Source organism: Lepisosteus platostomus, chromosome 9 (genome assembly GCF_059453375.1).
Source record: "Lepisosteus platostomus isolate fLepPlt1 chromosome 9, fLepPlt1.hap1, whole genome shotgun sequence".
Taxonomy (NCBI): Eukaryota; Metazoa; Chordata; class Actinopteri; order Semionotiformes; family Lepisosteidae; genus Lepisosteus; species Lepisosteus platostomus.
Genome location: NC_142619.1, coordinates 56,932,246 through 56,960,191, shown reverse-complemented (window position 1 = coordinate 56,960,191; position 27,946 = coordinate 56,932,246). Strand labels below are relative to the sequence as shown.

The 27,946-nt window shown below is 37.7% G+C and overlaps 1 protein-coding gene across 7 annotated transcripts in view; it reads left to right on the top strand.

Moving 5' to 3' along the window:
• The window catches only part of sox5 (SRY-box transcription factor 5), a 335,228-nt gene that overhangs the window by 261,184 nt on the left and 46,098 nt on the right, over positions 1-27,946 (top strand). For 5 of the 7 annotated variants that reach the window (XM_088645796.1, XM_088645794.1, XM_088645793.1 and 2 more), the window contains 5 exons: positions 2,707-2,793; positions 7,757-7,929; positions 9,148-9,216; positions 23,280-23,406; positions 27,584-27,669. In XM_088645796.1, coding sequence (XP_088501922.1) covers positions 2,707-2,793; positions 7,757-7,929; positions 9,148-9,216; positions 23,280-23,406; positions 27,584-27,669 — 542 coding nt within the window. The remainder of the gene's footprint in view (positions 1-2,706; positions 2,794-7,756; positions 7,930-9,147; positions 9,217-23,279; positions 23,407-27,583; positions 27,670-27,946) is intronic. The other 2 variants (XM_088645792.1, XM_088645791.1) reach the window with 2 other exon arrangements.

The following is a 27,946-nucleotide window of genomic DNA, read 5'->3' as shown; positions in this document are numbered from 1 at the left end:
GGAGAAGATTGTACAAGGCCAGAACTTACACAGGGATTCCTTTAAGACTGAAGATTGGAGGGGAGTGTCCATATAGCGAATACTTCACTCCTTGGCGGAAGTTGTGGTTTCTGGCAAGAGGGATGACTTTTTTTTCTTTTATTATTATTGTATCCTCACTGACATGAGCAGCAGCAACAGCGGCAATCGTTTATCTGTCTCTGAGGCGACAATTTAGGAGAGAGAAAAAGAAGTGTAGTTGTTAAAACCTGCTCTTTCTCGGGAGGAGTTTTGGTCTTCGATCCAAAGGGGACTAACCTTGCTTTAAAACAGCTTTCTTGTAAGTTGCCAAGTTATGTGTGTGTATGTGCATGTTTTTAAGAATGTCCTTAAACACCTTTTCCCTAACTCACTACTGCACCTCCCCGCAATCCTACTGCTAATGATAGCCCAAAAGAATAGGATCTGTCTTCATTTGCTGGACAACGGAACCTGTGTTTAGAAACAAAATCAAGAAATTGCTGTATTTGTACCATTTACCTTTTTTACATTTACAGCGCACACAATAATTTTGATGGTGAACCGGAGAATGTTATTTAAACATTATGTAACAACATGTATATGCATGTATATTTATTATTTGTCTTTTATGTTAGAAGCAATATTTCTGAATATTAATGATGAATTAGTATTAGAATTTTAATTTATGACACTCCTAAGTAATGCAAGGCGATAGCACTGTCAAGTGATGCGACCAATAAATGATAGCTCGGCACAGTTTTGATTCTTGCTGATGACTGAATAATGTGCCATGTATATGGTTGTGTGCAGCTCTTTCATGCTTTCATCTGTGTGCGTCTAAAGACCAGACTAAAAATTCCAGATCTCTTTCTCTCTGTTCTATGAAAGAAAATGTTGTCTGGCTACAGGGAAAAGCTTTGTCACAGGCATTGAAGACAATGGTTTTAAAAGTAGAATGGCCTGCCTCTAGTGCCTGGAGGCTTGATAGCCCATTGTTAAATTGCTATAGATTTTCAAGAACCGCCTTCTCGCTTTGCAGAGATTTCTTCGCTGTCTTTTAGAAAACTGTGTCCCTCCACCAATGGCATGTCCAGTTCCACATTTTATTTTTTTCTTTCGCAGTTTTCCTTTTTGTTCAAGATTTTGCTGGAGACTTTATCAAAAGCATCAGAGCATACACTTGCTATTTTGAGAGTACAAAAGGGCTCCTGTCTTGGAAATCCCAAGAGTAAAACTTACAAAAAATTGCTAAAAGTGCCAGAAAAAAATATGAATTCTGCTTTGTCTTTGGCAGCACTGTTCTGCATTTGCTGTTACTTTTAAATCTTAATTGTGTTTATTTTGAATTGCTTACTCTTTCAATGTTCTCTTGTAATATGAAAAGAAAGATTGAAAAAAAACAAGTATGAATAAGGAAAAAATGTTTTGTTTTCTGAATAATACATTCATTTTGACTACTGTTAAGGCAGGCTATAAAACAAGAATTGTTAAAACAATGATTTTGTTTTATTTTGACAAAAAGCTAAATGTATAGCTCTGTACACTATACTCACTATGTATTAGGGAGACAAACCAATAAATTATGCTGCATTATATAAAGTGAAAGGCAACTGTCATTAAAAAAGATACTGTAACAGTGAAGGGGAATATGCAAATTCTGGAGAATAAAAATATGCAAATAACTGAAATTGTGGCAGGGAACGAATCCAGATGATACTGTTAGAAGGCTACATTATTGATTTTTTTAGTGAATAATTAAGCAAATGGATAAATTTTAAACACAAATTCCTCATTTTCAGAGACTAGCAGATTGGTGCATTAAGAAACTGTGTAGGTGAACACTGAATTTTGTATGACATATGTTATATTAAAAATAGATGTCCTTTGAAGGCTTAAACAGGGGGTACATAAGTGATTTAAATAGATCATCACCAGCTTTAACATTTCTAAAATCCTTATAATATTTGTAAAAGTCTCCTTGCTATTATAAAGAAATCGAATTGACGTATTGCGATCAGTAAAGACTATTGATTATTTACAAGAATATTTGCCTGGTAATACCTGGTACAATAGCTACAAGGCATTGCCAACACTAACCTGAAACTTTTACATAAAGTCTGCATGTGTTTTTTATTATGTATATTGGAGTATAAAGACTTGTTGAAACTGATAAAGAGTTGTCTCAGACATTTTGTGCAGGTGATAAGAAGAAAGTATTTTTCCTGACAGTACTTGGTACTTGGGGATACTAATGTCTGTCACCAGTGGAGAATTTTTAAAGCCTTGATACTTTAATGAAATTCGCCCCATAAAAGAGAAAATTGATTCTTTGCATTGCAATATCAGCACAGCCTTTTTTCTCTTTAATTTTCTTTTAGCTCTGTTGATAAGTTGTCCTTGGCAGGTTAGCAATTAGAAAAAAAGCAAGACCTTGCATCTATTAGAAAAACAAAGCGCGGCTTCATAATGTATCCATTGTCATCCTGCATTAACAAGAGCTTTGTTTCATGGAAGAAGGGGCTAATGATTTTCTAACAGCAGGTGATAAAACATGCTTCTCTTTTTTCTCTTATCTGGTTGTTGATGAAGCCATTAGCAAGAGGAACTTGGGGGGGGGGAGATAGTGTTTATTACAGCAAATGGACTTTAAATGAGCTTTATTGTGATGTAGTCCATTTTAATTTTTCTTTATTTCTTGTTCCTTAGAAACACCCAGCATTGAGAAGCTTCTATCAAAAGACTGGAAGGACAAGCTCCTTGCAATGGGATCAGGGAACTTTGGAGAAATTAAAGGTAATTTATATTTCACTTACAAACCTGTCCCACTGTTAATATCTGTGGGGGTTCCCTACGTTGTGCAGGCTGCTGTATAGGAGAGAATAAAAAAAATATTAAACTAAAAAGAAAACTGTGTGTAGCTGAGCGGAACAATAGAACAATTGCATAATAACACAACAAATGCTGAATTAAAATAAATTGTGTATGTTACAATAACATTAAGAGAAAATATAACAGTAAATTAAAATATAATAGTAACACTTGAGGCTTATTTGATTCTACAGCAAAGTCTTAAGGCTACAGTGAAAGTTCATATTAATGGAGATCTGGTCCCAATAAACTGAAAAGCTTTCATCAATGAAGCATTTCCTTTTTTTTGTCCATTTGTACGATTTACTAATTGATTAAAAAACTGCACACAGTATTCCTACTGTGATGACATTTTATTTGCAGACGTGTCCTGCTCAGTTTAAAAAAAAATACCAGCTGGAGAAAAAAAACCGAATGGAAAGTCAGAGAGAAAGAAAAATCTTTCAAATAAATATTTTTTAGACAGCCATGTATTATTTTGAAATGATCCAAAAATATGCTGTATTCATACCAACAACGTGGAGCTGCATCCAAATCATGTAGGCAGTTTGTGAGTGAAGCACTTGACATGAGAATGAAATCTGTTGATTTTTTTTTTCCTGCGAAAAAGAACGAACTGGAGATTTTTTACATAACTCTACAGATGATGATGAGGATGACGATGATAATTATAATGAACAGTACTATTGTTCAAGGGAGATGTAGCTTTGCCAAAGGACATAGTTTAGGAAAAAAATATCTCTCGCTTGTACAGTTGTTTGCCAGTTACAAACAAAAGCAAACAGCCACACTTAATACCTTAAAATGAGAGGCTGGTACTGTATCACATGTTAAACTACATTTTCAGCATAGGTGTGCTGTGTACCTCTTGGAGTGAAGGCTTGAGAGTTATGGTATGGCTTAGAGTTCATCTGGTATAGTCACAGAGCAATCAGTCTGACAAATCTGAAATTATGAAATAAATAAGACCCAAAATGAAAGCAAAATGCCCATAGCTATCTTATAGCATTGTTGCTATAAGGAGTTATCTTTTAAGAACAGACATTAATTAGTTTCTTGGGGTTTTTGACAAGTATTACATTGTTACAAATTGGTTAATTACTATGGAATGGAAGCAGCACTTAGTTATATAACCTGCCTAAGGATATTTGTTAGTCTGAGGTAACCAGTTATTGATCGGCTAGTCAGGTGCAAAATGGTTATGAACATTCTGTGACATGATTGATGTAGAAGGTCTTAAAATTACAGTTTTTCGAGGCATTAATGCAATATTTAAAAAAGTTCTGGGGAAATTTATATTTATATTCTGTTTTTTTATTGTTCTATAAAAAAGATTGAGAATAATTTTGGGGGGTCTCTCAAGAAGTTAAAGTACTCACCTGTTCAGTCCACTCCTCTGGACGTTGCCTACTTTTTGTGTTTCAACAGATCTGTCTTTATTTAATCTCTTGTTAATGTTACAGTTGACAGAGTAATGTCTCTCTTGGTTGCCTCTGTGACAACACGCTGATAGTTAAAGTGGCAGCACTCTTAAACTGATATTCCTCAGTGTCTGATAAACTACTTTGTAAAGGTGGTAAGGCTGAAATAACTTAGATACTATTTGGACCCCTGAAAGTGCTTCATTTGAAACATTGTCATACACTTTTTTTTATTTAACAAATTCTACTTGCATTAAATTGACCACTTTAAGAAAAGATTTTGGACACCATTTTGATATTTTAAGTTTGAGAGTCATAGTTGTTTATAACATTAATTGAAACAGGAAACATATATTTCTCCATATATGCTTGGAAATTAAATTACCATTTTCTTAACGAGCTTCTAGTTTGGAACTGTTTGGTGTTGTGGAGATCAAAACCCTAAAACTAAATCTGATCTTGAATTTCTAAGCAGCATTATCTGGTTCATTTTGTTATCACTGTTATGTCTTTAAAATGTTTCTCTTTCAGGGTTTGTATGAAGGTTGTAAGTTATCTGAAATAAAAAAACAAGGTATCAATGGATCTGGAAGTGATTTTGTGTTCTAGCCCACATTAAATAACAATCATATCATTGTGCAGTATTGTAATGTGCAAGTATGCCTATCAGAGGTTAATAAAAGTTGAAATATGTGCTAGAAAAACAAACACTGAACACTTGAACACTGAAACTTTATGGTCTAACGAGGAACTTTTGAACCGCAAAGTTTGATGGCAAAGTAGATTGCGTGGAGGCATTCGGTTTTAACTTCAGATCATAATTGGGGACCACTCATTTCAGCACGCTCCAAATGACAGAAAACTGAGTCAGCGGCAACCAAGACGCATTGTGTTAGATTTATGAAATTGATTAATTTTCTTATGCTGGATGTTGACAATCATTTAAGCCACGGCTGCTTTTACAGGAAAGAGAAGGGGATTTAGCATCAACTGAAGCAGAAGAGTTTTGCACTAACGTTGTGTGTCCTCACTAATTCCTTCGGCAGTTAAAAAAGGACTTTCTGAATCGACAATGTGCAGCCGAGCGAAATTATTTTAAAAACATTTTTCCTTTCCTTTCCCGGCACCTGCAGAATGGGAAGCTACCATATGATTTAATTGATTTTTTTTTCCCAGAGCTGGTTACCCGTAATTGTAGATACTGTAGATGAAATGAGGTGGGGAGCAGAAGAATGCATGTAGGATGAGCTGTACACATTCCACATGCAGGTAAAGTTGCTTTGGTTCTCCATGATAAGAGGCACAGTATGTGCCCAGATCACATTAGAGCAAGTGAAAGTACTGGGAAACAGAGCAAGGGAAGCAGGGGGTGTTTAACAGACAATAAATCACAAAGTCCCTGTGATCTTGTAGTGCCATGGAGAGCACTCCTTTTCTCTTCAGGTTAAGCATGAAAGCAGATTCCCTGCGAGTTAACTCCAAAGACAATCCACATTCCTCCCAGCCTGGCTGGGGGACTGCCACTGAAAGAAAGATTTCTTTTATCCCTCCTCCACCACCCCACCCCCCCACACACACACATCACCCCCCTCTTTTCCACTGCTTGACATTTTTAACATAAGGTCCTTTCTTGTTTCAGTCATCATCAAATGCACACACATCTGAAAGGTTCGTCAGTAAGCTGTTAAAACAGCCGCTAGTTTATTTTTCCTGCAGTCTGCCATGACAGTTGCATTTATTGTCCATTGTTGGTGGTGGGGTTGTGGGGAGGGAGAGACCTCTGGGGACAAATGGATTTCACTGGCACCTTCCTGTGGGGTCACTAGGGCTGTGCAGCCTGCTTGACTCTTTTTTAATGCCTAGGAATGTAGCTTTGCTGAAGGTACTGGCTTTTAAGCTCTCTGTGAAACAATGGGTGTTTGTATTACTGCAGTCGAAAGATGGAATAAAAAGGAGAAGGTGTACATTTCAAGATGGCCAATAAATTTAACACAGACACGGCATATATTTCTGTATGTTATCTGAGAATAACAGTGTTAACAGGCTTTTGTTTTGTTTTTGTTTTTGCTAGAAATATCTGCACATGTTAAGGGTAATCACACTTTAATATATCTTTTTTTTCTTTTGGTAAATGTAAATTATATTGAGGATAACGTTGGATCTGCCAGTAGTTTAAGAAAGTTCAAAGGTGAACATGTGTTATTTGCTGTTGTGGGTTATAGGTCAGTTCATGCTAAACATATGCTCAAGGGCACACTAAAAGGTAAGCATATAACTGGAAGAGCATCTTAGTTAAGATTTTGTCAGAGCCACCCAGTGAGATAGTCTTCCTGAGCAATTCTACAAATTTTAGGCAACAGTAGGATAAGATTTAGGAAGCCAAATGTATATAATTAGAGGAAACCAAAAGATTATACAGAAACAGTAACGATATGAGCGGTACAAAACTGTTTTCACTTATCAAACATAGGATCCTACACTGTGATTTTGTAAGTGTGGTTATTGAAAACTTGTAGTTGCTTTTTGTAATATAGTACTTTGTTTTCTGTGAAACAATAATTTGCTATTCATATAACATTTTCTCATCATTTGCAAAGGATTGGCAGTGCTAATGAGCTTTCACACCTTTAGAAAAAGGGTTTCACTTTTAGATATACAGTATAAGCCCATCAAACAAGCAAACATTGGAACAGCACATTACACCATTCTTAACAGCAGAGATATAAAAAATCTTTCAAAATGAAAGTTCTAGGGATCTAAAGGAGCTGCTTTAGAATCTTTGTTTTCTAAAGGAACAGTGCTGTTGTTTGTGTACTAGCATTTCTGTGTGCTTTTTGTCTTTGGCTGGGCTTTGATTTTTCTAGTGTCTGGGATAAGTTATTTTGAAGATGAGTGAAAGTGAAAAAAAGCATCAGAAGCAGAGATGCACTTATAGGCATTACGGAATACAATTATGTGATTAAAAACAATTAACAACAAGTTATTTAGGTTCTGTCATTAATTACATTCCTTTCTCTTTCTTTTATAGGTGAATAATACTGAAGCATGTAGTAGTTGTTAGCTGTAACAATGGCTTATTGGTGTGATAACTTGTTATTTGCATTTCTTTCTGCCGTTGAAATTGTTAATATAACCAGATGAGCCCATCTCCACAGCAGCAGCACAGCCAGAAGAGAAGTTGAGCCCCAACTTTATTCAACTTCGCACTGCTGATTAACACCTAGTTCTGACCTGTACGTGTTGGAACATTTCAAAGAAACAGCTACCTTGTAATTGTGGCACAGCTTAATTCGGTTGTATTTATGCATATCAGTAGCTTTCATCCTTAATTTTATTTCCAGGATTACCTTCTGTAGGGTCATACCTCACAGCACAGGTGGGAGGGAGAGAAGGGTTTATCCAGCCCCCTGGTTATTACCATCCACCCGCAGAGCAGTTTGCCTCCTCAAACGTGCGCTTCCTTGCAGGGACACCAGAAAGCCTAGCGGAGAAGGAGAGGCAGCTCATGGGCATGATTAACCAACTGACCAGCCTGAGGGAGCAGCTGCTGGCAGCCCACGATGAGCAGAAGAAGCTCGCTGCGTCACAGATCGAGAAGCAACGCCAGCAAATGGAGCTGGCGAAGCAGCAACAGGATCAAGTGAGTCTAGAAAAAAAAAAGAGAGAGAGAATTTCAGCTGCAGACTGTTGCTAGAGAACTGCCACTATCACAGTTCCTGGACTGTAAAGGTGCACACTTGTGATGTCGAATACCTCGGTTGCCAAATTTTCCAGAGTGCAAGGGAGCAGGGGAGGAGTGAGTGAGTGCATAGGGATTCACCAGTTGTACTGCTAAAAGGCCTAATAACACCTATAGGAAACTGGCATTGCAGTTATTTAAGGTATGCAGCACCTGAAAATGGAAAAGATCTGCCACTACAAGTACAGAAAAAGACTCAGTTCCATCAAATAATTCTTAAGCTATGGCTGAATGTTATTTTTTTTTCATTTATAAAATATGCTGCTCAAATGGCATGCCTCAGGTAATATTTCTGAAAAAAAAAAACTCCTGCTGTAATAGTTTGGGTCTGGGATCTGTGTCTCCTTTAGCGACCTTAATCCTTAAACTCAATCTTTTTTAAGGATGTTTGCATAGGATTAGTAAAAAAAATCATTTTTAACATAAGATACAGAGCAGGGGATCTATAAAGATGCAAACATTTCTAACACATCATTGCAGGAAATGCATCATTGCATTCTTTGAAATAAGCAGGTTTGTATTTTTTTATACATAAATGCCTTTTCCTGAGTTTGTAAGCTCCTTCATTAAAAATCTGTGCTCGTGCTTCTTTAAAAAAAGTAGGGGTTCTAACTTTAAAATTATATTTTGGTCAACTTGATGTTTGCTTTGAAAGCTGTACAATGTACAGTACAATTTGTTTCTTCCAAACTGAATTCCTTTATCCACACAAATGAATTTCCTTGTATATTGCAGCAAATTGTTTGTTGTTTCAACTATCAGATCTGATTAGGGAAGATATAAATAACATCTTGTGTTGATGACTCAGCAGGTAACATATTTGACTCTGAAGGAGAAGGTTATAGGTCTCATTCCTGGCTACAACCTAAACCTGAGCATAATCCCATCTGGTAATATATAACAAAGTGAGTGAAGACATAAGTCTGTGGGTGGCATCCTTGCAAGTACTTAGGGATCTAGAACTTGATTCACTATTAAATTATATACAAGTGTCTGTCCTTTAAAACAACAGATAGTGTCTATGTATTTCAACTAGCACATTGTGGGCATGGTGTCCTGTTAATGAAACCTAAACTGGGGAAATCCTGTTTTCTCTTTCCTTGTATTTGTGTCCCACAGATTGCAAGACAACAGCAGCAGCTCCTGCAGCAGCAGCACAAAATCAACCTCCTTCAGCAACAGATCCAGGTCAGAGAGGATTGTTTGCATTAAATGAACAGTAAGATCGTACGGATGAGACAAGGGCATTTGGCGCACCTAGCCTTTTGGACTTTTAGTAGCCAAGGGATCTGAAACTCTCATTCAGCTGCTTCCTGAAAGAAACCAGGGTATTAGCTTTGACAGCATAGCTGTTTGTGTAAAGAAGTGTCTCTTGTTTTCTGTTTTGATGCACTTTCCCATTGGAGCTCATACTTTGTATTACAGATTCTGTTAATGTTTAGTTACATTTTCATGCATGTTTCCTGTCAGATCAAATTTGAAAGTACTGGGGATGAGCTGATATTCAACAAAGATGTTTTCATTTTGTTCTCTAGAGCCTGATAACAATGTCACAAGCATAACATGGCTATAGTAAGCCACACAGAACATCGTAGGCACAGATGTTAGAATAATGGCTTTAGGGTGGATGAAACCTATTTGGCTAATAGAGTCAGTGAAACTTAGTTGCCTTGAAAAGTACTTCTATTATTCTGGGTGGTGTATGTGCCAGACATTGGCCAAAGCCCCAGATATTGCAGGAAACTCTAATCACTAAGACTATTCAGTTGACTTAGATAGTTTCAGTATACTGGATTGCTGCCACCTTTTTTGTCTGTTTGATAGAAGCCTTTCTCCTCTAAATGTATTCTAATTGAGCTGAGAACAGAATTTCTCAGAGAGGGGCTCTGCGACTTGATGTTTTTGTGTGTGTGTGCTTGTGTATACAGTACGGTACATGTGTATGTGAATATGAGATAGAGAAGCTCACCGAGGAAAATAAAAACTAAAAAAAAAGTCCTAATTGAAATTACAGATCAATACCCTGTAGGCCGAAGAACATTTTTATAAGACAAAAAAGGAAAACAAAAAATAATCACATGTCAGGAGCAGCTGTTTTTGTAAACTTGTAAATACCGCCCTTCTTGATTCACTCCAGCATGGTCCACTGAGACAAAGCACCCTTTTCCCATGACTTTCCAACCTTTTCCCAAACAACTGAGTTTGCCAGTGACGAGGCAGAACAATTGTTTCTCACAGTGGGTTCACAGCTGATGTCTCTTTCGTTTGTTGAGCTGAAAAGACCAGCAGAATTATTCAGGAAAGCCAAATAAATAAATAAGACAATCCACTGGCGTTACAGCAAGATTGAACTTGCTTCTGCAGAGAAAAAATAATTCCTCCAAACATTTATTTGAACATTTCTAGCTTAAACTTTTCGGATGAGGTTGGAAAACACTGTCTTATACTTTTAGTTTATGCCTCTGTCCCCATGGCCGTCACTGGATATCAGGATGTAGGATTGCTAGCCCTCTAATAAACTAGGCAGGAACCTCACCACTGCTTTCAAGGGATGCATATAATGTTTATAAACTATAATCACATATTTACCCAAAAGAACTGGCACTTTCTCGCCCATTATTTAAAAGAATTATCCACGGTGAAAAAAATGCAGTGACCTACATGCTGGCTAGTGGAATAATTGCCTTTTACCACAGCATAGTTGCATTCTTTCAGGCAGTTTAAACCAATGTATTCAAGAATTTTGTGCAGGTGTTCGTTTGGGGTTTAATTAAACATTAATTAAGAAAATTAAGCTTAGAAAATTGCTTCAGCAAGGCTTGTGGCCTGTTTCTCATGTTTTCAAAAAACTGCTGCTGGGTGGCTTTTCTATTTGAGAATTGGATAATTGGTTAAAAAAATAACATTTGCCAAAAAACATCAGTAAAATCAAAACCTTATGAACATAAAAAAGCAACTTGTTCTGTTTGGCATTACAACCAGTTCTAACAGCTGCTAGAAGTAACTTTTTGTTTCACAAGTGCTTTTTTTTTCTCCTCTACTTCCGAGTTCCTTCCTAACACATGGGCAAAGCAAACTGTTCTACTTCCCTTTGATACGCTGAAGAAAATATTGGAAATTCCAGCTTGAGAGTTAGAAATGCAAATCACTCTGGTTTTTCTTTCTTCTTTATCACTGGCAGAAAAATCAGTCATTCGGTAGTCCAGATGTGTCTGTGCTGAGTCATTTTCTCAGAATTGCTAATAACTCCAGGGCATTATTCTGTCATAACAGAAACAGACGGGTTATGCGAGCCAAAAATATTTTTACAAAAATTATTTGAACATCTACAAAGAGACTGCTGAAATTGTCTTTTAAGGAAAGAATTTAGTGAGAAACTGCAGTTCACATCGGCCATTAAACTGGATTCGTTGTATGAAATAGCACGAGTGTTTTAGTGATCAGGGAAAAGGAATTCACTGCAAATTTCTGACCAGTTTCCGGCATCACAGTTTCATAAACAAAAAGGATCTAAAAGAACCTGTAAACCTGTAAAGATTTACAGAGCTGAGATCATGTACTTTATGTGGGTGAAAATAACACCAGTTATGTATAAGTATCCAAGAATAGGTGAGAAAAATAAAAGGTGGTGATCAGGCCCTGAGAGATCTAGTATAAAATTAGAAAAGGCTACTGCAGGCTGTATACGTGTAGAAAACACTTTCACTTTTATTACTATAACCACAATTAAACCATGAAGTCATATTTTAATCAACATTATATGCAGCATCTCCTAGTGGCTTGAAGTCAAGAGGAAAAAGTGAAACCGCATATTCACGAATGGACAAATCTGTGCTCTGTAATGTCTCGTTTTTGTGTGGCCTGTTTCATGTGCTTAAATTGCTGAAGTGAAAACTTCAGTTATTTTACTGGTGGATATTTCAGTGAAACTATTCTGTGTCATTCTTTGTTCTATTAAACATACAGCAGGATTGTCTATAGTCTATGTAGTCAATGTCCAAAATCCAAGATTAAACAGATGTATGTGAAATGATTAATATGAAGTGCCCATTGTAATGGGGCTCACTGCATATAATGACCATATTAAGGAGACATCACTCCCCTTAGTCCCCAAAAGCACTTGTGGCACAAAGCTGTCCTGTTGGCATAACAGGTTTCAAGCTCATATGGGTTGGCTGTTAGGCCTGCGTGTCTAGAGGTTAGTCTGAAACAGTGGTTTGACTCTAGGTTTTGATTGCACATGTTGCAGTGGTGACTTGGCTCAGATTAAGCAGATTAATGCGTATCAGTGAATGAGGTTGCCCTGGTGTTTGTGGGGGGGGATAGGGTGTATAATGAGCTTGCTTTGTTGATGTTGTTCCCATGGGGTCTTGGCAATGTTCAAATTCCCTGAGTCAGTGGGGACGGTCTTCTGGCTTGAGGGGTTTTTACATCACTTGGAGCCATTTAACTGAGGTGTTTTTAAAGTGTGGCTGAGATTTACATTCCAAGGTCTGACTCCATATGCTACTACAAATTACTGCAGTATTTGCTAGGGTTTTTTTTTTTTGTTGCAAATATGTACTGTAAGCATTTTGTTTTTAACTTAACATACCCTGGTTCATCTGCTCAAATCAAAACTATTAACTCACGCATTTAACAGCAATTTGCTTTCTGTAGGCTTGTATATAAATGGTCACAGCTGCTGAAGCAGATTTTGAGTGTATTGGCTAATGAAATAGCTTTATCTGTCTTCATTATTTGTTTTATAGCTGTGCTTTCCAACTTCGCATGAGGTAGGATAGTAAAAAGCAAGACTTCCCAATTAATAAATCAGACAGTAGTATTGCTACTTCTTAGAATGCCTTATTCATTCAAAAAGTCAGGATCTCTGGCTTGTTTTACCATAAGCTTTTAAGAACTACACTGGTTGCAATTGTAGGTCGTGTGCTGCGTGGCATTAATGATTCGGTAGTTTTTTCAAATAGGTGTTATTGGAGTAATTAATGGAGAAAAAAACATCTATTTATCAATTAAATTCAGCATCTATCTTGTTCGTTAACCTTCCTCTTGGGAAAGGGTCTTTGCTATTTGCTTATTTTTTCTACTGAGTGCCTTTTAGCTGGAAATTTGCAAGTGAGCTCTTTTACTCTGTGAGCTATCAACTGTACTTTGAACATTTACTGGTGCTGAGGTCTGCTCCTTTCACCTACTGTACTCACTGGGAAATGTCAAAGGGGCATTTATTGAAATGCTCCTCAATGACAAGTTAACACTGACCTTACATTTATGATAATTAAACCTGTTCATAAGAACATGTCCCTCAGGATTACTTGTTCACCATAGCCATGTATTATATTAAGATGTTTTGCCTTTTTGATGTCTTCATAAAAGAGAACAACTGCAGAGCTCTTTTGCATTCAGGAAAAAAAACAACTACATAATCTACAATTAATCCATTATGCATTTCCATAGCTAATGTGCTATTATTTACAAAGCTACTAAATTCCTTTGTCAAATAATCATTCTGAAGATGAGTCTCCCTTATTCCTATGATGCACTGTCCCCATTGGGGAGAATGCGGCTCCTTCCAAAAATATCATTTTTGTCAGGACGCCCTGTAATAAGGGGTAGGCATTGCTTGTTTCATATTCTAGATCTGAAATTGCTTTCATTTTAGTTAGATGTAGGTAAAACTTTTAATAGACCATGAACAATAACTTTTGTCAGCCAGAAAGTAAGTGTTGTACACACTTTTTAAAGCCACGCAGTTTTATTTCCATTTTATGAACACCAATAAAACTTGAGGGATAACTTCATTTTCAGTGTCACCCGTAAGACATGTATTACTGCTTTTTTACAGCTTAATTAATGCTAATAAATACATGGCAAATGCATGTCGTATTTGTGAAATATGTTGGAAATGTATTATTGTAACTGGAAATCATTTCTAATTATGAGAGACAAAAGATAGCTAATATCTGGTTAGGCTTTACAAAGGGGTTGTCCTTCATTTATCCAGTGGTAATATATAATTTACAAAGAACTTCTCATTGCTTATAATTGTCTCCTAAAATACCATTTTTATCTTATATACAGTAGTGTTACCATTAAAAGATATTCATAGATATATTGTATTGTGGATGGGTGCAGTATGTGTAATGAAAGATACACTTTTCAGGGTTGTGGTGTTTTAGAACTAACACACTATGAATTATGTGAATATGAATATTACTTAGTTATGTACGTACCTGTGAAGGTTTTACAGCACTAAAAGCAAATCCATTTACACCAACGTTCAATTTCATATGCATATACTGTATAAAGTCAAAGCCAGTAATGTCAGAACAGCTGTCTGTCTTCCTAACTTGACTTTATATTTATAATGTGTCATCTTCTCTTTGAACAAGTAATAGGTTTATTCCATGCTGAAAAAAAGAAGAAAGAGAACACAACGTTTCGGCCGTGGAGCCTTCTTCAGGTGTCACACCTGAAGAAGGCTCCACGGCCGAAACGTTGTGTTCTCTTTCTTCTTTTTTTTCAGCATGGAATAAACCTATTACTTGTTCCTTTGCAGCCTACGCATGCTGACGCAGCTACCCACCTGAACTACTATCTTCTCTTTGATGCTTCTGCTTTCTAACATTCCAGCTAGATAAACGTATCTTGCAGGAGTTAAGTTGTAAACAGCGCTGGATACTTTTTTCAACAGAAAAAACCCCGTCTCTTTTGGTTTTTCGGAAATCGGGCCCCATGGCATTGTGCCTGTTTGTTCCTGCAGCCATCCTGTCATATCAGTTAATTGATCAGGAATAAAACTGTTTTTCTTTTAATAAAAGGAGTGAAAGACATGACAAGAGCTGGATGGGTAAGGGGTTCATTTGATTCATAAAGCAAAACATTTAAGCCAATAACATTAGCATAATATTAACCCAAACAAAACAAATATTTAAATTGGTCAGGCCAGTCTGATACATTATCTCAATTAAAGTGGGAGCTTGATGGTGTGTAGGGTTATATGGTCCTAGGGGAAACTAACATGTGTAGACCTGTGTAGTAACTTCATTTGGAGGCTTCTACATGATTACAAATTAATTTTCCAGTAAACGCTACAACTTTTCAGGATTGCACACCAGACACATAGAGCAGATTAGTTTTTATAATTCTATATCATTTTTTGTCTCATTCCATATATGATTCTCGAGTCCTGTTTGGCCTGGGTAATCTCTGTAACGTTTCTCTCCCAAGCTAAATAAGGTGTTTAAATGTAAATTTTATACATTAGTAAGGAAGTGCTATTTATTCATGTCATAATCTGTTATGTTACTGTTTAATTGCAATGTGTTTACAGTACAGCCCATGTCTGGTGATTTGTAATATCTGTACCAAATATTTTAAAATAAAAATAGTTTTAAAAGGTATAGACATCAAGCGACCAGATTGTACCAGCATGTAGTAGAATTCCTTAAAAAGCTACAATAGCTGTGGAATTCTTACTTCATCCATCTAACTTCTTACTGCTGTATCTAATACAGAGTCATGCCAAGACCTATCCTAGCAAGCAACGGGCACAAGATGGAGTACAGCCTGGATGGAATGCCAGCCCATTTCAGGGCGCACACACACTGTGGGAGAAAGAGCTCGAGCACCCAGAAAAAACCCACACGAATACAAGAAGAACATATAAATTCCACACAAATAGCACCCCACCTCCTGATGTGACAACTCAGTCCATCTTAGTCAAATGTGTTACTCTTGGTTTAACTTCTTGATATACCTTTTTTCTTACCGAAGGATGAAAGAACCAACAGCTCTCTTACATAATGGCCTCTTGCTTAACAACACAGGGAAGCCTTCGCTCAGGCCTACCCTATGTTTCCATTTAATGGAAGCTATTTGAGGAAGGACAGCTAGCACAGGCTATAGCAGATGGGCACAAAGCTATGCCCACCTACAGTGTAGCTACTGACGCACAAGCAGCGCTGCCACCTAATTGATGGCTAATATAAAGGAGTCAGCATGTTGCTAACTCGCCACTTGATTTGATTATGAGCTAATCAGTGAAAGGTGCCTTTGCCGCACGAAAAAGCTGTTTACGTAAAAGATTGGAAAATGCTAAAAAAAAGAAGAAAGAAAAGGTTATATCACCCAAGCTTTTGTTCTGCCTTCAGATATTTTTATGGACTACCTATAGGCCTTAACATGATTAAGTAGGGGAAATTGGAGCCTGTTGTGTGAATAAAAGGGAAAATGTCTTTGTTCCCTGAGACAAAACCAAACTACCATGCTTCTGTACTTCAGTGAGTATGACCAAATATGCTTATTTAAACATTTTTTTTTCTTAGTGAGCTCTGAAGTTAATGTTTAATATACACAAGACTCGCTCTTTGGCCTCAGAAGTTGCGTGTCTTCAGTGTGAATTTCGCTTTGCCCACTTTTTTGTTTGCTTATGCATTCATTCTATGTCAGAAATGTTGTTGGGCGTGCAGTTTCTGGCTAGCAAAGGCAACTTAAAAGCGGTCTAATCCCACTGTCACTTTAGACCTAGATATAACATTTTGCCAATGTGGAAATGAGAGTTCAGAAAAGCCCAATTTTAAATAGTACAACATCTTTTATTTATGGAGTGTTTTCAGCTGCCTCTATATTTTTCATATAACTATGCTTATAACTTTAAGATCTTCCTTCAGGAAAACACGCAGTTTCACTATTCTACCATTTTCTAAGCAATTACGTTTTATTTTCTGAGTCAAAATATTTCTTGCAGACTACTCTGGTTGACATTTCACCTGTTTTTGCAAAGGATAAAAGAGAGTGTTGGAAAGCGGGTTTCACACAACGCAGCCCAGCTCCCACTGCAGTCTTTCCAATCATAATGAAACAAACTTCATTGAATAATACCATGCAGTGCTTCTTAGTGAAGATTAATTACCATCAGGTCAGAAGGACAGAATGGCTGTGGGGTTTAAAGAATGCTTACTGTAAGGTATAGAAGGTTTACAGTCCATTGGTTCCAGCTAGAAAGATAACATTGATCTTCAATGTTTTTTTGGAAATGTGCGGATTAAAACATTGTCTAATTATCAAATTGAAATGAGGGGGCCTTCTAAGTTCAGCTGGCAAACACAAGCTGAAATGTAACTCCAGGAATGAAGATTAGACTAATGATGGCTAGCTCAGTGCACGTGTAAATCTGTATAATCTCTTATATATGTTAAAATCAGAAACGAAAAAACATATGTAGTGTCTTTTAAGTTTAGTACCTTTAGGAAAGGTAATTTGTTTGTTATGTATTGTGCTTTTGCTACTTGAAAATGAAAAAAAAAATGTATACAGATGTTAAATCTTTTGAGCTTCTCATTTAATGTCCCTGCTGTCAGAGCTCAGAACGGTACAGTGTTAACCTGACTCATTGTGGGCTTTCAGAGGTCCATGTGGATACTTTCACTGGTATAACACCTGCCACAGCACATGGTGGGAACCTTTGACCTCGCACTGTTAATGTATTATTAGTTAGAAACAGGATCGTCTGTAAGGATGAGCCTAAAAAATCATCAGGATAATTAACGTAACATCAGTATGCCTGATGACTTCCCAGCCTGGTTTTGAGGATTGAATTTCCATCACACATTTAGCAATGACAGTGGTGTTGACAATGAAAAACAACTGACATTTTTCTCAAGGGCAAATATGATACTGTACATGCCAATAGTGTGAAACAATAACTTAAAAATATTAAAAAGGAAGCAGGGCTACTCCAGGAACAATATGATTTCAAACCATCATAGGAACATTGTTGTTGGCTATTTAATTTGACGCAGAATGAAAACATGCACATCAGATCTTTGTCTAATGAAAGTGATCGAATGAAAGAGAAGATTTTTTCCATCACTACAATGTTTTGCTTTTTCTCAAATGCTGTCAGTTCATTTTCATGAAGTCAATGAGTTTACAGTTAGCGAAGTGATTTTACTGTGCTTAATTTTTAACAGAGATTTAATGAAGTGAAAGAAGTTTAATGAATAGCGGGGGGTTTCACATAATACATTTGTGAGTTCTCTTTTGTTCACAAAACCTCCAAGGGGTAAATTAAAAAATTCCCACCAAAACCAGTGTGTCGCCCGAACTGGAGATCGGTTAGCCTGCTATTCCAAGGCCAAGTGCTTTATCTGACTGTTTTGTGCCGTCCATTGTGGTATCTAGGTTGTCAGCCACACAACAATAGGAGCCATTCTGTTAAAGTTAATGGAATATTTCTGACTTGAGAATTATGTTTGTTAAGGAGTGCTCTGTGTGTGTACTACCTCAAAATTAATTATTAGTTATATCACTGTATTGTCCCCCCTTCAACAATAGGTCACGGAGGCTCTGCATTAATTGCTTGAACATATGGTTATTAACAGATTTTAGCTCTGAGACCCATACTTTACAATGTTATTTTCCACGCAGTCAGATGTTAGCCATATTGTCCATGCTGGCAGCTATTGTTTCACTCATTTACTTCACAGAGCTAATTACTCCCTAATAATAACTTTACCTTGGAGTTTTTCACTTGCGTGTGCCAGCAAACCTGTTCACACTACATATGTTAATTATCAGCACATCTTCATTATGTTAAAAAAGCTTTAAGTTCAAGCTGTGCAGCCTGGCTTTCAATGCAGAGCCAGTTGGCTGCCAAGTTTTTACTTTTTTATTTTTTAAAACATTTTTTTGCCTAATGAAAGTCATTAAAAAAGTTTAATTCCGCTTGTTTTTGCTTCAATTCAAGTTTACTTTTTCTTGTTTCTAAGGAACGGATTTTAAGACACATGAAAACTGTCTTTACACACAGGTTTGTGCGTGAGATGAATAGATTATTTTTGCTGTGTTTTCTTTAAGTTAGATCTGAAACCAAAGTATTTGAGTTCAGCTGCTTTGTTCTTAGTACAAAAATATACGTCACTCTCTGTATTACAATTCTCTCTTTTGATTTACATCTAGTTTTTATCAAAATATGCTATTACAATATTTTATTTAGTTACTTTAATGGTCTCACCTTTAAGAAACACAATTGATATTTTGTAATATCACCTCCATTAAAGGTAGAATCGAGTGTCGTAGTCATTTGGCAATGACAACAGAGTCCCAGAGTCTCTCGTTTGATTTGCATCCAAACTGGAAGTGTTTGAAAGTGGCTTCAGTCTCGTTGTTAATGAGGAAGTCTGTGAAACAAGTTCTGCAGATCTCAGCGCAGGTCCGACTTGCCAGGTGTCTGCATCACAGAGACATACGTAATTAATGTGAACTCAGACGAGCTCAAATGTTCTAAGATTTTGCTTTATTGAATTGTTACTGTTCAAAAAACAGTAACACTTTGGATTGAGGTTTGAAAGTTTATTTTTTTAAATTCATAAAAATCTGTAACATAAAATTCTTAATAGATCAGAAATGATTTATAACATATTAACAGTGAATTATCCTCTTGTATTGTATAATAATGTATTATCGTATAGGTCATTGCTAATAGCCTGTTTGTTAAGAATATATAAAGTGTGGTTTACATTCCCTAAAGTATTCCCCCAAAATCTAATCTGTCCAGAAAACATTTGGTACTACTGTCTTAAAGCCCCAAATCCTCAGTTCTGTTGAGAAATTTGAGTTTTGCTTTGAAGAGCATTTTTTTCCTCAATTGGTTTTAAAGGCATCACAGACTCCTTTATAAAAATCCCCTTTGCTGATTTATAAGAAGTCATTGTCAATGGATATGAGGAGTACATTAGTGTCATACTAATAAGTCCATACCTTTCCTGGGGTTCCTTTTAATCTCACTGTTGAGCAATCCATACCACGTCTTAGACCATGATGTCATGGCATTCTCTCCTTAACTGGTTAATCCTGAGGGGACCTGCGAGTCAAGACTTTTGCACACAAGGTGGTACAAGAAGGCAGGCTCAGCGTAATTGTAACCAGGGGGGGAAAAAATCCTTCCACAGAAAATAGTTTGAGTGTGTGGAATCCGGGTGTCCAGCTGTTCTTAGTGGGATTAGTGGGGTTTAATGGAGAGCACAGATGGACCCAATGCTATTGTCCAGAGTATTCAGGGGCAAAGGCTAAATGTGAAGGATGATCAGTGATGGGATGATTGAAGGGAGGGAGGGGGGTGGAAAAAAAATCCCTCCGTTTCCGGAAAAAGCTTCTGGACTAGTGCCGTCCAATGGAAGGGCAGGGGAAATGTCTCCTAAAGCTTCCTTTCGCGGGTAATAGGCATTGTCGGCATGGCACAGGTCATGTGCGGTGAGCAGCTGTTCCAGGGTTCTCACTAAACTATTAAAGGCTTAGCTGGCCCATTATATTTTAGTTTAGGCGGCTTGGCTGGATGTGGACGGCTGCAATTGTATAAACCCCCTTTGTATTACATCTAAATTAGAGACTCGGGATAAGCCAGCTGGGCAAGTTTGAATTATGTGCTGTGAGGATGGAACTCTTTTTTTTAACAAACTGCTTAAGTGTCACCTTGCAAATAGGTCCCGGGGACTCGATGCACTCCACCCCTAATTGGTGGCTTTTTCTTATTATATTACTATACCTTTGCTGAATCTGAACGCCTCGACTAAAGACCATTCCATGTTGGCGCCGACTCAAAGAGTACCCCGCAATGGAGGTGGGTATTTCCCCACCCTGCAAACACACAGATAGTGAACGGGGACAGTGTTATGGTCTGGTGCCCCTAATTTTCATCAAATACCCATTTGCAGTGTGTAGGACTAAGCTGCAATCCCTGATAGTGGGTAATTATGCACCAGAAGGTTGTGTCTTGAAGAATGACTCAGGCAGTAATTGTATAGCTTAAATGTTGTTCTGCGTGTTATGTTTCTTGAATTAAAAATTGAATTTTTGAAAAAGGATAGAATTTTTTAGAGTATTGATTTTCAAGCAACAAAACATCCAGGTTGTGACTAAAAGTAGTATCTTGAGCTTGTTTTCAGCCATTCTTGAGCAGCATACTTGTTTATTGTACAAAGAATGTGCACACAGTGAGGTTACAACAAACATGTCAACCAATAAATAGATACAGCTACCTACAGTACAGCATATGTCCAATTAAGCCTGAAAGCAAGACGAAAAAATGACTTGTCTCTGATAAGTCACCGCAGGGTGCCTTTTTAAGCGAAACAATAAAACAGGCATACCTTGTGATCGCTTTGTAGGGAACGTGGTATTTATGGTTAACCAAAATTGTTTAGTAATTATTCTGCGGTTGAAAACAAAATGTTGAATCAAACTATTCCCTGTGCAGTGATTGTGTGATTACAGTGTTTAGGTTACTGGGCACAGGAGCAGACAGTAAGTTTTACAGAGGAGTAATTACCATAGATGACAAACATGTCTTAAGAAATGCATTGCCAGTAGATAAAAGCGATACTGTTTAAAAGTAAATACCTGAAAAAAAATAGTTTTGTAATAAGTCTCCTGGATCTGTTATATTTATCAAAACATATAATTTTTGATGAACATAGTGGCTTACAGTACGGATTCATACCTTTTTATTCTTTTTAAAGTGAATTCAATTTAATATACTGTACTATGTTTTAATTTATACCCTTAAAGGTTCTAGAATTATATCCCAATGCTCAATTTCCGTTCTCTGTCATAGTTACTCATATAAGAGCAATTTAAGTGTTCGGAAACTTTACAGAGCACTGGAGTAGGTACACAAATCAGGATAAAACTGACCTATCTTACCATATAGGTAATCGGCAATCCATTATTTTACACATAAGTAACTTTGTCAAACTTTTCAGGATACATATCAGCAGTTGTGCTGCGAAAGTATCAAATGCTGAAGAAAGAAAAGACTTGGTTTGCTGGAGTCAGTGTCAGAGGACATTTATTCGCTCTGTCACTAGACATAACCACATTGTGAGCAGTTGTAGTCCTTTCACTTAATGTCTTTCCTGACAAATATACTTGTTCAGCCATTACTGCGCTTCTCAGCACAGATGCAGTGCTCCTTTCTGACTCCTTCCCCTTCTCATGCAAGCCAGAGGGGACACGCCTGCGTTGCTTTTGCTTTAACTGTTTCAGATTCCGATGTGGCGAAGTGCGACGAGACTGTGTTGTCGAAAATAAAAAAGGAAGGAAGCGACATAGAAAAAACAGAGACAGCCCGTCATTTTGTGTGACAGCGCATTTTCCTTTTGGGTCTGTTAGCAAATTCTTCAGTGAGATGTTTCAGTAGCGTGCCACACTCCCTGGTGAGGAGGCAGCTGGGATCAAGCGTGGACTTGCGATACGCAGTAATCTCCTTCATTATTGACAGGTTAGGGTTTTTGTGCTTTGTTAGCCCTCAAGGCAGTCTTAGCACTTGCAACGCAGACGGGAATGCTGAATTCATCCTAGAAATTTACAGTCATTTTCAATAACATCACTTCTGGACTTTTTTTTGGCAGAGAAGTCCTCTGTGGAACCATCTGTCTTTTGGTTCTCTGTGCCTGTTTTTGAATCTCCTATCATGCCAAAGTCACTTTTTTTTTAATCTTGGAAACCTTCAGAAGTTGCATGGCTTCCTGCCGACTTGAACACTCTATAAAAATACCACACAGCTGTTCCTGAGAATTTGGAGGATTCCACGTGATTCTGTCTTTGTCTCATTAATATAGAGGACAATCCTATTTAGCCAAAGTACCATTGACCTGCTCATTAAATTTGAATTCATTTAATTGGACAAGTCCCTTACAGTTAAATGACTGCATGTTGTCATTATGATGCCTTTGGCTGATCTGAATGTTGTATTTCAATGTGTGTGAATGTTTAGTCATTGCCTCTATTCTTCCATGGTATACCAATAATGTTTTCATTGCTGCTGATACAATTGTGCACTCAGGTGCAGGCATACCTCAAGGGCTTCAAGGGAAATTATTTTTTAAATGCTTTGTTACGTGCCTGTAAGATGGAGGCTTATTCATTTTGTTCTCAGCATCTGAATAGCACTAGATTACTGGGTACGGCAGGGGTGACATTCCTTCCTGCAAGGAGGACAACGGCAGCAACTCGTCATCTAGGCGTCGCACTTTAAACACAGGACACAGACCAAACTGTGGAAGCGCAGATGTTTATACCTGGTGTTGAAAACGTATTGTCCATGTCAGAATGGGTAGAAAGAGAGACGCAGAGGTATAATGAGATAAGGCATTTTTCAGTGCTGCAGTAGCTTGGGTAGTAAAGGTCTTTATTGGCAGGAGAAGCACCTAGAGGGCACGTTTTGATGGCTTATTCCTTCCTCTCGTTTTCAGCAGGTTCAGGGTCAGCTGCCTCCATTGATGATTCCTGTGTTTCCTCCAGACCAGAGGACTCTGGCAGCAGCAGCTGCCCAGCAAGGCTTCCTGCTGCCTCCAGGCTTCAACTACAAACCCGGATGCAGTGAGTATAGGCGTCAATCACGCGGTAGATGCGTTCGTGTAAAACCTCATGCAAAATCTCACAATAAAAAATAACAGGGCTAATGGGAAAAATAGGGTTAGGGGCAGACCACTCAAAAGCTAACCAAATGCCTAACCAAAGCTGTGCCAAATTTAATAATTACCCTGATAAAAATGTTAGCACAGTTTAAATACATTTTAAATCTATTATAAATAAAGAAATACTATAGTAAATGTAGGGCTTTACCTTGAAAAAAAGTGAAGTTCACCACCTGAACGTTTATCACCAGCACGCTTCTTAGACACATTCTTGTCACCTTGTCCACTCATATTTACGGCTATGCAGAAGATTTCGTGAAAATAGCACGGAGCACCTCCCAAGTAGCACTTCCAAAACGAAGCACGTGGGACAGCTGAGCATCATGAGTATTCCTCCGCCGCGTTTAGTTGTGCAAAACGTAAACATGTCAGGGATGAAATCGAGCATAAGCCAACGTGAGTTTCGCGTTATATAGACGTCTTTCCCCTATTTCCCAATTGCATATGAGCCAATTCCTGTTTTGGAAACTCGCGTAACAGCAGAAATCACTGTAAAGTGCTTGCTGTGGTCCTGTGGCTTCCTCGGTCCATGTGATCCGGCAGCGGAGGCTAGCCCCTGCCGGTGGGCATTGCTCTCTGCACTCTGGAGTGTTCCTCAGAGGAAGGGGACCAAAGACATCGCACATTTAACACAGGCAAAAGCAGTCGAAAGGTGATCCTGAAGTCACAGATATGTATCCCGAGCTATGCATTTTTTCTTTTAGAACAGCAGAAAACTGCAGTTTGTCGTAACACGCTCTTTGAATCAGTCTTCAAAGCTGCCATGCTGGGTGAAGGATTTTGTCTGATAACCCAAACGGAGAGTGAAGGGCATTAAATCTAAACAAACTGCACAGAACTGGTGCAGGCTAAACAGGCCAGCGTGGCGATAAGTAAGAACAAAAGCTTCTCAAAAATCTGCTTCAAGATAAGGGTGTCATAAAGTTAAAGAGTTATTTGAACAGCTGAAATGCAGAGCTTCAATTACTGCACATTTAATATGTTTGAGATCGAAGAGGGACATTTTTGAGAGTTCTTATTGTCATCTTTGTTTAAAGGTACACTTTTGTGCAATTGTACAACGTGTAAGGCAATTGTTTCCAACCGTTTTATAAATCCTCTGTTTTATTTAGATTTATTTTTGATAATTAAAAAAAAAACCTTTTGGATTTTTCTTTCCTTGGAAGTTGCCTGACCATAACTGTCCAACTGTGAAGCAATGTGTTGTTTACAGTGAGAACAAGCCTGCTGCCAGGTTTTAGCTAAATAACGTTAAGACACAGGGGGGTAAAATGACCTGCCCCAGGTTTCCACAGTATAACAGTATAACAGAGGCCAGAGCCAAATCCAAGATGCTCTAAGTCCCCAGCCTCAGCTCTACCCACAGAACTTCACAGTTTCCAAAACAAGTACACTGAGATAAATTCAATTACTAGTTTACATATCAGATTCTGTTCTACTCTGTCTTCGATACTTTCTGTAGTAGACGTTGCCCTATTCCATGTTTTAACCATCTGGTTATTGACAGATTCATTTATAATAATGTCAGAAAAAAGGGTTCATACCTCAGTAGCATTTGGCGGTTTTGTTTGGTATTGAAATGCACAAAATGTTAATTTTCATATAAATTCTGGAATTCCTTTGGACTTTAGAAATCTGTCTTAGTCTTCCTAATTGCTTTGCATATGATATAACCACGTTTGATTGTTGGAAAGTGGTAGGCGAGTTGGAGTATTATTGACTCTTTACAAAAATTGCTTTTGAAACTGATAGGGGGCATAGAAATCCAGGTGCTTGCAGTTTGTTTTGGACCACAAAAAGCATACAGTCTTTGTAACACATCAGAGAACAACTATATTATATATATTATCTATTCATTTTGGAGTTATCAGATTTTTCAGTTTGGGATTTTTAAAAATGCAATGTTTGGGTTGTTTTTTTTTTAAATGACATCTGGGAAGGGATAACCCTGACTTGCAAAAGTGAAGTGAAATGATTACATCTTTCACTTACACATAACCCACTGGAGCTTGCTGGAAGGAAGATCGAAAGCTGGAGAATGAAGTTTTGAAAGTCATTCTGGCCTCTCATGCAGTGTGACAGCTATTGCAAACACAGAGAACAGCCGCTACATTGCCCTTTACTTCACTAACCTCAGATTCCTCTGTGTCCTCCACAGTGCTGTGATTATTTTTCTCTCCAAGCCTTTATCCATTGATTGATAACTAAATGCCTCATATAGAAGCCATCTGCTTGCTGACCGGTGGCCAAGTTAGCAAATCAGATTCAACTTCCTGCCCAGTATAAGAAACAAATGTGATGGTGGGGGTTAGAGCAGAGTTGAACTTCAATTAAAAAGGCGGATGTTTTCAGAATTTCTGCTTCAAATAAATCATTTTCAGAATTTTTGCCATCACAATTCCAAAGAAAACCAAAATCCTAAATATAAAATCTTACTTTTTGTCACATTAGCTACATTGTTTCACAAATACTTTAATTATAGCCACTTATACAGTATCTGCTTATATTTACACTATATTTATCCATTAACTCTCTAATCTAATGGAGTTTTCTTGTGCATCTGCAGCTACCTGACTCGATGTCCCAGTACAACACTGTCACTTACTTTAAACTTGCATGAAAACCACCTTATACGGACTTCAATACTTTTGCCAAATTCAGCTATTCTGCTTCTTTTTTTCTTCTTTTGTTAGAACAACCCACAAGAGAGGCATTAAGTATCATAAATACATTTGTTTATTTTGTTTGTTGAGGACAAAAAAATCTTCCCAGCATGCACCCTTGAAAATATTCCAAATCCCGTTTCAACCTAGAAGCCCTATGTTGAGGGTTATATGGGAAAAACATGTTCAACAGTAGCTTGACAGGACCTTCTGTTTTATTACTTACTGAGACAAAGCATCTGTTATGTCCTGCCTAGTGCCTGATTCACATGTACAACATACCCTTGCAAAAACAAGTCCCATACAGATTTGCGATTTACTGGACTATGTTTCAGTTATTTTAGCTGCTTTTATCCTGACCACAAAGCAAAGTTAAATGGGTTCTTATGCTAGGAACGATCAAACCGGCAATGGAGACATAGAGATTGTAATGCCACCTGAACATCTAGAGGTGGTCATCCCTGGCAGTTCCATTCCTTGCCATTACAAGACTTTGAACCTTCCAGTAAAGTGATTACCGAATTGATCCTTAACTGCTTAATTAACTCAGATACTGAAGATCATTTTGATAATTAAGGATTAGACTTGTAATGGAATAGATGTGCCAGGGATGGCTACCCCTGATCTAAAGCGTAGTCAACACATACCCAGGGCAGCTGATAACATGCGATTCCGTTTTTGAAATACTATATGCATAGCAAACTTTGCATTTAAAGAGCAGAATTGGAGCCTGTTCATCTTCTCACATTAACACAATGGGGTGTAAAGTACTGCATACATCCGTACCGAGTCCATAACAAATGCAAAGATGCACATCAAGCCAAAAGTGCAATTATTCCATTGAATTAACACACATAAAAGAATGGCTTTTTTCACAAATGTCACGATATGTTAAGGGTGTGCACCTTGTTTTCAAACATTTTTGTCCATAAAATAATAACCTCTATACAACTGACATGCACAATTTATATATAAAAGCTCTTTTTTCATGCTTTCTACATAGGACGTCTGGATAACTTGTAAAAAAAAAAGACAAAAACTTTCATGAGACGTCTCCTCATATTGCAGACTCTGACATTTCCTTTAAACGCTTTAATTAAGAGGAACCTATCTGAAACTCTGGAGTGATAATTTTTATAATACTCTGATTCATCAGCATGTAACAATTTTTCTCAGTGCTGCACGTAAAATAAGATGAAGTTTCCACCTTAATTGCTCTGTGCCTTTTTATCACGATCCACCTTCAGTCAGCTTTGTGAAGAGGGTATTAGTAAAAAGGGCTGCACAATAGACGCTTTCATTAAGGCCTCAGGAAGGCACACAAAAGAAGGCTTTGGAAGGAGTGAATAGGAGAGTTTGGTTTGCAGGTGGAGAGGGGATAAAAGGTGCTGACACTTCTATTGTTCTGTGTTTCAGGTGACCCTTACCCTCTTCAGCTGATTCCAACTACTATGGCAGCTGCTGCCGCGGCAACGCCAGGCCTAGGCCCACTCCAGCTGCAGGTAAGAAGCAGAGCACTTGGAAAGTGTGAAAGCAAGCAGGAGGGGGGAAATGGTGATGTATTGTTGCAGTACCGCTGTTATTGTTGTTTTTTGTCGTTTCCCATACAACAGTAGAATGTCGTTTTCCCAAAAAAGGGATCTTTTAGGAACATAAAACGAGCAAGGATTTTTTTTTTACCTGTTGGGGCTTGAGACCGCGCCCCAAGTGGTCTAAAAAGTTTGGGGAAGAAAAGTAGCCATGTCCTGGGTGCTCCCCGGTCTGCCTTGACAGAGCCTG